Source organism: Cheilinus undulatus, linkage group 8 (genome assembly GCF_018320785.1).
Source record: "Cheilinus undulatus linkage group 8, ASM1832078v1, whole genome shotgun sequence".
Taxonomy (NCBI): Eukaryota; Metazoa; Chordata; class Actinopteri; order Labriformes; family Labridae; genus Cheilinus; species Cheilinus undulatus.
In genome coordinates this window covers 16,673,192-16,687,308 of record NC_054872.1, presented here as the reverse complement: position 1 = coordinate 16,687,308, position 14,117 = coordinate 16,673,192, and the positions used below count along the sequence as shown (strand labels likewise).

Here is a 14,117-nt window from a genome sequence, read left to right as displayed (position 1 = left end):
GAGTGAGGAGGGAGAGGTTGGAGAAAGGCCATCAGTCTGCAGAAGCACCATAAGAACCTGTCGGTGACTATTTCTACCTTTTTCAGTGTTGATGTTAGGTAGGTCAGCATTTTTACACTGTACAGTTTTTATTCCTTTTGTATTAATAAAGTAAATTACTATGAAATAAGTCAAGAAAAACTGTAATGTTCCCTGACAGTTCAGTTTCCAGTCCACGGTTTGTCAGCCCTAATTTAGTTTCACACTTATTTTGTCTTTATGCAGTAAGCAAAGCCTGTTTTCATAAATTATAGATTCAGATTTCTCTTTTCCCATATACAGTTGAAACCAGAAGTTTACATACACTATATAAAAAGGCACATAAACTTTTTTTTTCTCACCGTATAACATTAAATCAGATTAAACTTTTCCTGTTTTTGGTCAATTAGGATTACCAAAATTACTTCTATTTGCTAAATGGCAGAATAATGAGAGAGATCATTTTTTAGACAATTTTTATTACTTTCTTCAAAGTCAGAAGTTTACATACAGTAAGATCACTATGCTTTTAAACGATTTGGAAAAGCCCAGATGATGATGTCATGTCTTTGGAAGCCTCTGACAGGTTTATTGACAACATTTGAGGTAATTAGAGGCACACCTGTGGATGTATTTTAAGGCACACCTGAAACACACTGCTTCTTTGTGTAACATCATGGGAAAATCAAAAGAAATCAGCCAAGATATCAGGAAGAGAATTGTGGACTTGCACAAGTCTGGTTCATCCTTGGGTGCAATTTCCAGATGCCTGAAGGTGCCACATTCATCTGTTCAAACAATTATAAACAAGTATAAACACCATGGGAATGTCCAGCCATCATACCGCTCAGGAAGGAGACGGGTTCTGTGTCCCAGAGATGAACGTGCTTTGGTCATCTCAACCCAAGAACAAAAGCAAAAGACCTTGTGAAGACGCTGGCTGAAGCTGGTAAGAGTGTGTCATTATCAACAGTCAAACGAGTCCTGTACCGACATGGGCTGAAAGGCCACTCTCCCAGGAAGAAGCCATTACTCCAAAAGAAACATAAAAAAGCCAGATTACAGTTTGCAAATGCACACAGGGACAAAGACCTTAATTTTTGGAGACTTGTTCTGTGGTCTGACGAAACTAAAATTGAACTTTTTGGCCATAATGACCATCGTTACATTTGGAGAAAAAAGGGGAAAGCTTGCAAGCCTGAGAACACCATCCCAACTGTGAAACATGGGGGTGGCAGCATCATGTTGTGGGGTTGTTTTGCTGCAGGAGGGACTGGTGCACTTCACAAAATAGATGGCATCATGAGGAAAGAACATTATGTGGAAATACTGAAGCAACATGTCAAGACATCAGCCAGGAAGTTAAAGCTTGGCCGCAAATGGGTTTTCCAAATGGACAATGACTCTAAGCATACTGCCAAACTGGTTACAAAGTGGCTTAAGGATAACAAAGTCAATGTTTTGGAGTGGCCATCACAAAGCCCTGATCTCAATCCCATGGGCAGAGCTGAAAAGGCATGTGAAAGCAAGGTGGCCTACAAACTTGGCTCAGTTACACCAATTCTGCCAGGAGGAATGGGCCAAAATTCCTGCAAACTATTGTGAGAAGCTTGTGGAAGCATATCCAAAACATTTGCCCCAAGTCATACAGTTTAAAGGCAATGCTACCAAATACTAATGAAATGTATGTAAACTTCTGACTCTCAAGAATATAATAAAAAATTGTCTAAAAAATGATCTCTCTCATTATTCTGGCATTTAGCAAATAGAAATAATTTTGGTAATCCTAATTGACCAAAAGCAGGAAAAGTTTAATCTGATTTAATGTTAGACGGTGAGAAAAAAAAGTTTATGTGTCTTTTTATATAGTGTATGTAAACTTCTGGTTTCAACTGTAAGTGTTTGCAATTTTATCGTTAACCTTCTACAATATCTCAACTAAACCAGTCTTTATTTCAGTCCAGTCTCTGAGGTTTTCATCTTTGCTCAGTCACTCCCAGACTGTTGTTTCCAGATAAGAATATAAATAAGGCTGTAAAACAATAATACCAGTATTTGACTAAACGTTCAGCTGTTTGTTCCAGTCATGTTTCCTTCGTGGCACATCAAACTACAGATCGAGAGTTACCCGGGCAAAGAACACGCTAATTCTGGAGCGGTCATTGTGCAAAACATCAGAATTGATCTTTGCTTTGTGAGCTTTGATTGAAAGTTTGGTTTGACACTAACACTATTTTAAAGGCAACACTTAAATGTTGTGAAATGTTTCAATATTTATCCAGTCCTGCCAAGGTTATAATAGTTTTGGATTTTTCATTAGTTTCTATTTTTATTTCATTCCACTTTTTGTGTTCGATTTCAATTTAGTTTTTATTACTTTTGACTGCTAGCTTGTTTGTTTAGTTTAGTTTTTATTTTGAAAAAGTGCTTTGTTTTAAGTCTAGTTTTTATTAGTTTTAATGTTAGTTTTAATTTTTTACAGATAGATGTTGGGGCTGAGTGAGCATCATACATTTTTAAAAACATATTAAACAGGCTAATCTTCACTTATCATTTTAATTACTTAATGATGATGTTTGAATACAACTCCAGACATAAAACCACCACTATGTGAAACCTTAACCAATCAGATCAGACAATTTTACACTCCCTAGACTTGAGTGTAGGTGCCAGTCAGTATGGTCATGTCAAAGACTAAAACTAAGGATATTTTGTCTCCATTTTAATTCTATTTTAGTTAATTTTGTAAGTGCACTGTACCATTTTAGTTCGTTTTCTCTTTTTTTTTTTTTTTTTTGTAAAGTTTAGTTTTGATTTAGTTCCAGTTAAAATGACTTTTGAATTTTAGTTTTAGTTATTTAGTTTTAGTTAACTATAACAGCCTTGAGTCCTGCTCCTACCTCCTAACCTGACACACAGAAAACCTTCAATACTAAGCGTTTGGTAAAGGGCAGAGGCTTTGAAAAAAAACTCGGAATGTGATTGGATGAACGTTCTGTCTGTCACATCTTTACGGGCCAATCAGAGCAACAAAACACGTGACGTAGCCCCGATCGAGATGCACGTGCTATGGAGCTGTGGAGGAATAACGAGCCATGGTGACTGTAGACATGTCAGTACAGGACTTTTGTTGTTTCTGAAAATTAAACAACTCACTTCTGTCTTTTGTTTTCCTTTTTAATGAAGAAATGTCATCAAGTTCTGATAAAACTGGCGCTTTAGCAGCATCCATGCTGAGCTCTTCCTCAATAATTGCACTGGCTTCTTGCTGCTCCTTGCTTACATCACGACTCTGCTGCACCGGAAAGTACTGCCCCTTGTCGCTGATCAGTCCTGTCACTTTCTAACCAGGCCCAAATGGCTCAGACGGGAGCTTTGCAAGATGGATTTGCCAGTGAGAAACAAGAAAACAGGCGTACCCATCTGCTTTGCAAGGTTACCTACCTCTGCTTTTAAGATACAAGTTGAATTAAAAATCTAAAAATGTCACGTCATTGAGAATAAGATATAAAAAAAGTTTATGTGGTATTTGCAGCGGCCTACATTCAAACCCACATACTGATCCTCTAAGCTCTACCTTAAAAACCACAGGTGCATGTTGACTGTTTGACAGCCTTTTTTTTTATCAACCCTCTACTTATGCAGTCATTCTACATGAACAATGTTCTCCACATGCTAAAGCTAGTGAGTTAGTAAGGATGGCAGTGAAAGGTAGAACAATCAACACATAGGGCTCCTCTCCTTGATCCTCTCTTGAGGACCCATTCTGCACCGGTACTGAGAGGCTGAGCCTGAGTTTGGGAATTTGAAAGTAAGAAAAACTGTTTATAACCAATACGCCCTAAGACAACTCCCTTTTGAAAGAAAAAAAGGAAATAATTTTAGAATGGAGTAAAATGTTGTCTAGGTGGCTACAGTGTGAAACTTTCCTGCAGCAGTATATCCACACTGCACAGTGCAAGGCTCATTCAGAGATGCGCTGTGCAGGCGGTCTTTAGCTCAATGGCGACATCTGCTGGCAAACAGAGGAACATTAAAATGTTGTAATGTCATTTAGTAGAAGCTTTTGTCCACAGCAGAAAGGTGTACATCTTCAGTACAACACAAGCAAAGATCTAGACGGGAGGACGCAACAACAGGAAGTGCTACAAAGTGTTTCAAGTCCAAACGAACGCAGGTGCTGTGTTAGAGGCATTTTTTTTAACATATACTAGTATATGAAGGATATAAATTAATGGTTCTGTGCATGAAGAGACCCTGAAAGAAGTTACTTGGTTTGTACCAAACTCAAAGAGTGTGGCCATGGCATCTTGTCAAACTCCATCTCAAATGTCACGTAAACAAGTTTTTTTAAAATAAATAAACAGAGGTTTTTCCTTCAAAGTTGACCAAATGTACCATAAATTTGGCATGAAACATCCTGTAAGTGTCCCCATGCTATCTTTTTAATCTTATTTCAGTTTCATGAGGAAGCTATTGTTCTACCTTTCAAGCTATACACGTTTCTGCATTTATGATATTTTTCCAATTGTAAATTCGATAATTCAATTCTGGCATTTTAATTTAATTTTGACCGCTAGGCGGCAGTAAAATGCCCAAAGTCGTCACGTCTGGCAGGAAATGAACAGACGAAGAAAAAATGTCCCGTCTCCGTTTGATGACGCACTGTTACTGTGTGACCGTGAGCTGTTTGGCATGTCTACAGGAAAGGCAGCGTGCTGACATAAAAAATGTTGAATTTATCTTCTTTTATGCACAGCCTTAGATGCTCTTTGCTACATATTGAGAGCAGACTGCTGCAGGCGGCGGGACTGGACCGACATCTGGGTGAGTTAATGACAGGAGCTAACGTTAGTACTGAGCTGTGGCCCTGACATTACCCTCTTATCAGTGCTGGAAATTTAGTACTGTTACAAAGTGGGGCAGTCGTGACGTTGTTTTGTATTCGATTAATTTTGCACCAACACATAGTATTAAGTTCACGATACATTATTTTCAATATACTTTTTTTTCAAACATTTTTTTCTTTGTTTAAGTTCAAATGAATGGTTGAATAAATGGCATAGATATTGGCATGGTGGGTGGTTAGAGCTGGCATGGAGGGGCTGGTTCTGGGGCGCTGGAGATCACTGTTCAGCCCTCTGGAGGTGTCATGGGACTAATTGGACTAATCACATGAAGGGTTTCTACTTGACAACCCCGGTGAAGTGATGGTTTCTTTCTAGCCATCGGTTTGCACAGTTGACTTGTGGGGGCAAATAGTAATGGAGTAGGGGTTTCTTCACTGAGCGCTGATCCTCTTTGTAGGGCTCAGGTACCATGTGTTTATTCAGCAAGAGTAATAAAAGATAAATTAACTTTTTCCTTGTAGTTTTATTAGATACGTATACTCTTTTAATTTGGGGGTTGTAGATCTACTTTTAAAAATAAAATGAATTTATTTTCTTATTGAAACTTGGTTAAAAATAGCATTGTTGTATATTTGAAATAAATGACTGAAATTGTAGGTATTTGTATTGATTTCTGGTTATATTGCAAGGTATTATTGCATCCCTAGAGGTACAACATTGTTCCTGTCTACAGCTCCAGCGCTGGCACTGAATGGCCCCAGCCTCCTGCCCCAGCCTGTCAGGGAGGATGATCTGGAGGAGCAGCAGAGTTCAGAGCAGCCCTCTGGTCTTCTGGACAGCATCCTATGGATGGCAGCACCCAAGAAAAGGCGCACTATAGAGGTCAACCGCACCAGGAGGAGAGCTGCAGAAAAACTCTTAAAAGTCAAGGTATGATGATTAAAATCTCAATCGGAGAAGGCTCAAACCCACTGCAGTAACTACACTTAAATGGTGCTACCATTTTCTAACTGATTTGGAGTCACAAGCAGAGGTTTCAGATACTAGACCTTACAATTACAGTGTTTATTTTGGAGAGCTTTAAGCAATTATAACAACGTTTTTACTTGGATAGTAGATGATGTAAATGCTGCACCAACAATAGACCCATATCTTGTTAAAGATGCTAGATAAAATGTATTTCTCCTTCATTCTCTCCTGTATCTGTATCTTGTAAGTCTCAAATGTGTTCCTTTGAGCACAGATTTTCTCTTAGGAAAAAAATCACACGGTGCTAGATCAGGTGACTAGGGAACGTGATCAAGCACCATGGTGTGTTTTTGGGCCAGAAACTGCTTCACTGAGAGTCTGGTGTGAGCTGGCATGTTGTCTTGATGAAGAATGAAACCATTTTTACACAGCTGTGGTCTGTTTCTTCAGACTTTTTCTCACAGTTTTTGTACAACCTGTTTGTTAAAAGTGTTAAAAGTGATGATGTTTTTTTTTTTTCAATGTATGAACTGCTTTTTTGTCTCAGGATAGTACATGAAGATTTAGTTTATTTAGTTTAGTTTATTAATCCGGCGCATTTGTAAAAGTACAGTCAGACAAAGAATATGAATTAAAGTAAAATGAAAAGTTTTATCGCGTGTAATCACTCTTTCTAAAAAGGTGTGTTTCCTTCAATTTGTTCCAGACTGTCTCAACACATTTGGTGTCATGTTTCCTTTTGATCAAGAGTCAGAAGTTTTGGAACAACTTTTGCACACACTTTTATCATGTTAATATTTTCATGCAGAGTTTGCTGAACCATCTCTTTATCAATGGAGACCATTTCTGCCATCATTTTTATACTGACATCTTGAAGTTTTTGATGTGCATGTTCATCGTCTTGGACATCCTCTCTGCCTTCACAAAAAGCAAATCATTTTTCGACGCCTTAGCAGTTGTGCGTGAATACCAAACCTTTAATATATTGCACTTGCTGTGACTGTGAACCACATGGTTTTATCCTCACAAGTGCATATTCAACAAAAGATATTCCTAATGTATTAGTCTAAAGTAAGTCCAGAATAAGATGATTCCTTTAAAAAGCATTCAGATTATTTAAAAATTCAAATTTGCTAAACAATCACATCAATCTGTGTCCTTTTATCTTTTTAAGAAGCTTTATTAAGATAAACTTAGCACTTAAGTTATACAAAACTCACAAATACCAGTACTTAAGACAAACTTGTCTGTCAACAAGGACCGCAGAAGTCACTCATGCTATGCCTTGTTTTGAATTTATGTAAGTGATGCCACAGATGATGTACCAGAAATGTGTTAAAAGGTTGTTCTGTGTGACCCACAGTTAGTCATTCTCTCTCTGATTCCGTCTCCTCTCTCAGACCAACATCGAGCCATGTCCAGAGTGTGGCCACTTGAAGCAGAAACATATCCTGTGTGGCTTCTGTTATGCCAAAGTGTGTAAGGAGACCGCTCTGATCCGTCAGCAGATTAATGCGATGGAAGGCGGCCCGCTGAGAGCCCCGACGGTGGAGACTGTCGTCCTGTACGACGGTGAAATGCCGAGCGAACAGGACAAAGATAAGAGGATCGTAGAGAGGCCAAGGAAGAGGCCTTTGTGGTTCAGCTTCTAATGCTGACATGTAAAGGCTGTGTGTGATACAGCATTTTCACGTATCCCTGTGAATATAATGTATTATATCAACAGATTAACCAATTTGTTGGCACCAGACATGTTTTTTTTCTTAAATGTTTGTCAGCCCTCAAACATGTTTGTCACAGTACTGACTGAGAGGAATTAAGAGGTTATTTAAATGGTTGACAATAAATGTATTACTTGACAGTAGAATCTTAAGTGCATATCCTTTATTAATGCAGCAAATGCATCAATCAAATATTTATCATCATGAGTAACTAAAGTTCACAGTTAGTGCATTCATTTTTTAAAATCACATCTCTATTTTTGCTTTGGTTAAGCTACTGTAAAATGTCCCTGCAGCCACAGGGATGCAAAAGAAGTCCACCACGACTCCTAAATGTCTCCTTTCACTTTGAAAAAAAACTCACAGACAGCTCAGTGGACACGTCAAAATTCATTATCACCCTGTTATCAAACATATAGCCTTTTCTGCTCCTGTTTTTCCTTTCAATCCATAACAAGTTCCTTTTTCTGTGGTTAAGTTCATGTCATAATCTTCAGTCTACCCAGTTAGTTACTTATTTTCTTTCATAGCAAAAGCAGGTCTGTATTCAAACAGGAAGTCAGAAACCCTTACTATAAGATGGCACAAAAATCTAAAAAAAAAAAAAAAAAAAAAAAGTTTTAAATGCAGCACAGAGGAATCACAAAAAGTTGAGACTAATCACTTTTAACTACAGAAATTCTGAGATTAACCAAAGCTAAATAATTTAATTATTTGACAGCTCTAATCAGAGGTGGAAAAAGTACGTGACTATTGTACTCAAGTGAGAGTACAGTTACTCTGGTTAAAATTCAGCAAAAGTTAAAATAATGGTCTATAAATCTACTCAATTAAAAGTTGAAAGTATCTGATTCAAAGTTTACTTTAAGTACTGAGTAGTTATTGAGGAGTTTTACAGTAAAATAAAGATGGTGTGGGCCAAAACCTTGCATCTCCAAAATCAGCTTTTCAGGGAATGAAAAAAAAAACAAAAACATTATTTTAAATAATTTAACACTAGATTTTAATGGTCAACACCTTTTTGACACTCTGTATGGCTTTAAGATTTGTTAAAACCCACTGATGGATGCAAAGGGTGAAAAATAGTACTAATCTGCTAAAAAAAAATACAATTCATGAAAAGTTTAGTCAAAAAATTATTAAAGTTGTTGAACATGCAAATATCAGAAAAGTTCTGTAAAATCTGCAACTTCTACATAATTCAAATTCAAACTTGCACACTCAGTTAACGGCTTGCTTTAAAATTGCCTGGTCATGATGGATTTTCTATACCCTTGACTAGATGCATCTCTTTGTTCAGTAATTGAATGTCTTAATGCAGAAGCGACATCTTTCAGAGAGGATTCAGCCTCACTCTAGAGTCACGTTAACTGGCTCCTGTGTTGCTGGAACAGTCATTTTCTGCTGGGATGAATCCAGCATTTCTACTACTTAGTCAGTCTCATCATCACACACCCTCTGAACTCGTTTAAGCCTTTAAGTTTTATAATCCAAGATTCATTTTTTAAATTTCTTTCCATTTGTCCTAAGAAACAGTCATAAACATGTTTGTAGTCTTTCACATTAATCTGGTGAAGTTATGGTTTGATGAGATGGATTATAAAGTGAAGTTTACAGATCTGGTTTCCCTCAGCTGTTTTCTTCATGTGACACGTGGTCTAAGTGAGAGATATCTGAGGAGTGAGCAGGATTTTGTCTTTGATGAACCCTGGATCAAATTCATTTGGAGAGATTAGTCATTTAATGGCTCTGTCAACACACAGGCAGCTATAGCATGAATGGAAACACACAGTTCTCCACACTTTATATTCACATAGGCAATAAACCTAATCATGATACAAAAACTCATCATATACATTAAGGTAAGTGACACAAATTTATGATAGCTTGTCTGTTAATCAAGATTTACTCTGTGTAATGTATATGAGTTCACTAGATTAGACAAGTGAGTGGTCATGGTAAACTCTCATTGGGGTAATCTTTCATGTCATGGAAAAAAAACTGAAGCCCATTTTCAAATGAAAACCGACCTCCAGGATGCCTGAAGAGAGGACATTCACAACATTCATGAAAAGGGGTGTAGGGGGGTAAAAATAGAAACAAGGCTGGCTATTTAAGACTCACAATTTAAGACTCACCTCTCAGACTGCTTGGCACATGAGATTTGATCATTATTTGTGTCCATAAGCCTAGAGATTTCCTTTTTTTCTTAGGATTTTTGGGGGAGATAACAGTCGCTGAGATTTTCACATATAATCATGCACTGTGTGAGTCGAGGAGGAAGCTACCTGGTGAACTCCTTCTGTGATCTTCAGGAGGAGAACCAGTGGAAGAAGGAGAGTTACGAGGCCTGCTGGCTCAGCGTGGTCCTTGAAACCAGACCACAGTACAAGTAGGTCTTTCTCATCCGGAATTCTTATAATTAAGTTTAAACCACCTTAATCAAGCTCTACAGAATTTGTGTTGAATTACAAGGTAATAAGGATTTTATATTTTATTTGTTGCTTTATCTCTGCTACTGTGTGGAAATTTTAAGCAGCATGTTCATGAGTGACATAAACCATTATTTATATCACAGAAAAGAGCGGTACAAATGACTGAAATCAAAAGATTTAGTTTAGTTATTTATATTTAGAGGATTGCCAAGAATTGAGCTAAAGTTTGCTTTGTTTTATGACGATGAGGAAGATCAGAACAAGATTAACCCCTTAAAGCCTGATAACTCAAATAAAAACCAGACAATTCTTTTGGGACTGAAATGTTTAATTCACCTTCTACCAAAATCCAAAAAAAGAAAGTTGCCACAAACTTTCACATGTATACAGTGCTTAACAAATTTATTAGGCCACCCTTACCCTAACCAAAGTAAGGTTTATACCACAGCTGCCCTAAATGAACAGCATTTGTAATTACCAAAACCATTTTTTATGTTTCTGCAGTGGTTAATACACCAATATGTAGAAGCTCTTTAACCCAAATTATTTTATTTAATGCTAAAATATAATTATTATTGTTATCCATGAATTTTCAAATTTACTGATTTACAAAAAAACTGAAAAAATAGTAAAGCACATTATTATTTCTTGATTAATATGTCAAATTATAGTTATTTTTATAGTTATTTACTTGCTTTCCTGAACAGAAAAATTCGTTTTAGTGGTTGAATGTTATGCTTGATTCATTTCTGACTTCTCAGAGAAGCCCAGTGAGCCAGCTCAGATTTGGGTGAATTCAGTTTGAAATCCCTCATTCCTGTTTAAAATGGTAAAACGTGGAGAGCTCACTGAAAATGAAAGAGTCCACATTAAAGCACTTCATGATGCTGGATGGTTTCTGAGACAAATATAACAGGTGGTCTAATAAATTTGTTAAGCACTGTACATTTTTTTATCTTTGTAAATTGGTCATTTTTTGCAACTGATAATCCAAGACATTTTTACCAATCATGTGATTATATTCAAACATTTTTAAAGCAATTTACTGATCCTACTGATTAGATAGAGGCCTCATAAAAGTATGTATCAAATATGATACAACAGGTTTTCAGGGGTTAGTCTTCGGCAGAGGTATGAACAGATGCCTCTAAAGCAGGTTGTATTTCAATAGTTGGAGTCAAATGTGGGATCATTTACAGAGCTCTAGAAGTATATTGTAGTTTGAGGAAATATGGGGAAAAAAAGGCAAGTCACACTGTGTGAAACGTGTTATTTTAAATTTGAGAAGTATAGTCAAATGCTTTGAAGTACTTTTTTATGTTACTGCAAAATAAGAGGCTAAATAATTGCATTTGACAGAACTTGTTTTTGAACAAAAGGCAGTATACAGTGCAGATTAAAAAGCATTCACCCCTTGGATTTTTTACCCTTGTATTGATTTTATAAATCAATCATGGTCAATATATATTTTCATTTTTAATGGAAAAAAAAACTTTTATGTCAAAGTGATATCCGACTTCTATAAAAGAATGTCAATTAAATAAAAATATGCAATATGCAATATTCAGTAAGTGACTGCATAAATACCCCCCCAGTCAGTATTTAGTAGATGCACCAGACTTGCACATCTAGACACTGCAACTTGACTCCATTCTTCTTTGCAAAGCTGCTCGAGCTCTGTCAGGTTGTACAGAAATCAGGTATGAACAGCCCTGTTCGAGTCTAGCCATAAATTCTCTATTAGAATGAGGTCTGGGCTTTAACTAGAACAGTAAAAAGATTCACCTATTTCTGTGTAGCTTTCACTGTATGCTTCAGGTCATTATCTTGCTGGAAAATAAATCTTCTCACCGGCCATAGTTCTATTGTAGACTGAATAAAATTGTCCTCCATGATTTTCCCGTTTTCCCACATTCATCTTACCCTCTACCTTTACAAGCCTTCCAGGACCAGCAGCCAAGAAGTATCCCCTCAGCATGATTGCTGCCATCATCATGCTTCACAGTTTGGATGGTGTGTTTGTGGCAGTGGTGTGCACGGGGTCGCCCCCCCCCCCCCCCCCCCGTGGCCCAATTGTTGAAAAACGCATGCTAAAGTGCCCTCTTGGGAGGCAAAATGCGCTCACGCCACTGGTTTGTGGTCATGTGCAGTGTTTGGTGTCCGCCAAACGTATCATCTTGACTGATGGCCAAAAAGCACCATTTTGGTCTCATCAAAGACCTTTCTCCCACTTCCCTGTGGAGTCTCCCATGTGCCATTTGGCAAACTCTAGTTGACTGTGAGTCTTCAACAGTGTTTTTCTCTTTGCCTCTCTCCCATGAAGCTTTGGTGAAGAACCCAGGCAACAGTTGTTGTATGCAGAGACTCTCCCATTCCAGCTGCTGAAGCTTGTAACTTCTTCAGAGTAGTCATAGGTGTCTTGGTAGCCTCTCTCACTAGTCTTCTTCTTGCATGATGACTCAGTTTGTGAGGACGGCCTGATGTAGGCGCAGTATTCCTTCCATTTCATGATGATGGATTTAACTGAACTCAGGGTGATGATCTGTTTCTTAGAAAACTTCGTTTCAATCCTCTGACTTATACTTTTCAATAACCTTTTATATGACTTGCTTGGAGTGTTCTTTTGTCTTTATGGGGTAACGGTAGCCAGGAAAACTGACTGGACCTTCCAGACACCGATGTCTTTATACTTAAATCACTTGAGACAGAAAAGCCAAATTATATTAACCATGATTGATAAAAGAATAAAACATCCAAGAGGGTGAACACTTTTGATAGGGACTGTAAATAAGATTTTTCATCCTCCTGCTCATTATCTTCAGATGTGTAATATATTAAAATCATGAAATTTCTCTTCTTTCTCTACAGAAATACATAACCATGAACATAAAAAGTAATATACTTAAACTAATGTCGCAAATATTGTTAAATACGCAAAGATCTGCTCCAGTTATGACTGTGCTGTAAGCAGCAGGGCAGTGAGAAAAGGAAAACAAAGCAGCACATGCTCTCTTATTTACAGTAACAACATGGCACTGGCTGCTGTATTATGAGAGGGTTGAACCACAGTGATTCATAAACACGAGTGAAAGTTGTTTGTGATCAGGTCCACAACATGACCTCATACTGATCACTGATCAGTGGTGTAACTGCAGATAGGCCTGTGTTTACTGTACACAAAGAGCAGCCAAGCAACAGTTAAGGCTCCAACCTTCAGTCTTTTTAAATGCATTTGAAACAGATATGATGACCACAGAGCCATAATACTACTTAGAGGGGATTAAATGTAATTTATCATGTGTGGGTGATGTGTTCCAGGCTCACTCTGTCAGAGACCGACAGCGTTCACAGAGAGAGTTACAAGCAGCAACAGGTGATCCACTTCACGGTCCAGAGGAGTCCGAGCCAGACTCTGAGGCTGGGCAGGGACGGCGGGGACATGACAGAGCACCGGCTTCCTCTCCTGCACACTAGGATGGGAAAACAGGCGGTCACACTGGAGAAGAAAGGAGAACACAAAGGGGCCGCTGCGAGTCCGGATCTCAGGAAGCCACTGAGGTTGAACTTCAGAGCCTCAAGTTTGATGTCGTCACCGAGGGAAACCTCTCAGCGCTTGCAGAGGAGGGAGTGAGCGAGGAGGTGGAAGGTTTATAAAGCTGCTGCTCAGAAAATACAGCAAATCTTCTGTGAGTTTGACGTACATAGTAGTGTTATTCTATTGCTTCAGACTTGTGTAAAGCAACCAGATATATGAAGAATGTTGCCTCCCATTGATGCATCACACATGTTATTTTCACGTCTTACTAACTGCAAAATAACTGAATATTTTGAGTCTTAAACCTCCTCTGAGGCATTTTAGACTTATTCACTGCATTTATGCACTCTTAATAAATTTACAATTATTTAAAAGCCTGAATGATATTAAACATATGACTCAATAAACCACAGACAAATACATAATGTATTGTAGAAAAAGGAATCCAGTTTTTATCTGTCTTTTGCGGATTTAATGTCTTTTTTAGCTTGCTTATGTGCTATTTGTACTGAGTTTTATTCTGATGAGGCACTTTGCAATGAGACTTCAGACTTGTGCTCCATTAATAAAGGCTAATATGTAGGCTAAT

General features: G+C 37.8%; 2 protein-coding genes across 2 annotated transcripts; both read left to right on the top strand.

Annotated features, from left to right (window-relative positions):
- The first annotated feature begins 4,670 nt into the window (after positions 1 to 4,670).
- mrpl32 (mitochondrial ribosomal protein L32) lies at positions 4,671 to 7,698 on the top strand. The gene is made up of 3 exons (XM_041793842.1): positions 4,671 to 4,845; positions 5,602 to 5,798; positions 7,238 to 7,698. Exons 1-3 carry the CDS (start codon positions 4,749 to 4,751, stop codon positions 7,487 to 7,489), a joined length of 546 nt encoding a protein of 181 aa, XP_041649776.1. The 5' UTR covers positions 4,671 to 4,748; the 3' UTR covers positions 7,490 to 7,698.
- A 1,987-nt stretch (positions 7,699 to 9,685) lies between these two features.
- Positions 9,686 to 14,116, top strand: zmp:0000000930 (telethonin). The gene is made up of 2 exons (XM_041793126.1): positions 9,686 to 9,950; positions 13,312 to 14,116. The coding sequence occupies exons 1-2, from the start codon at positions 9,817 to 9,819 to the stop codon at positions 13,622 to 13,624; spliced, it is 447 nt and encodes a 148-aa protein (XP_041649060.1). The 5' UTR covers positions 9,686 to 9,816; the 3' UTR covers positions 13,625 to 14,116.
- Position 14,117: the final 1 nt, after the last annotated feature.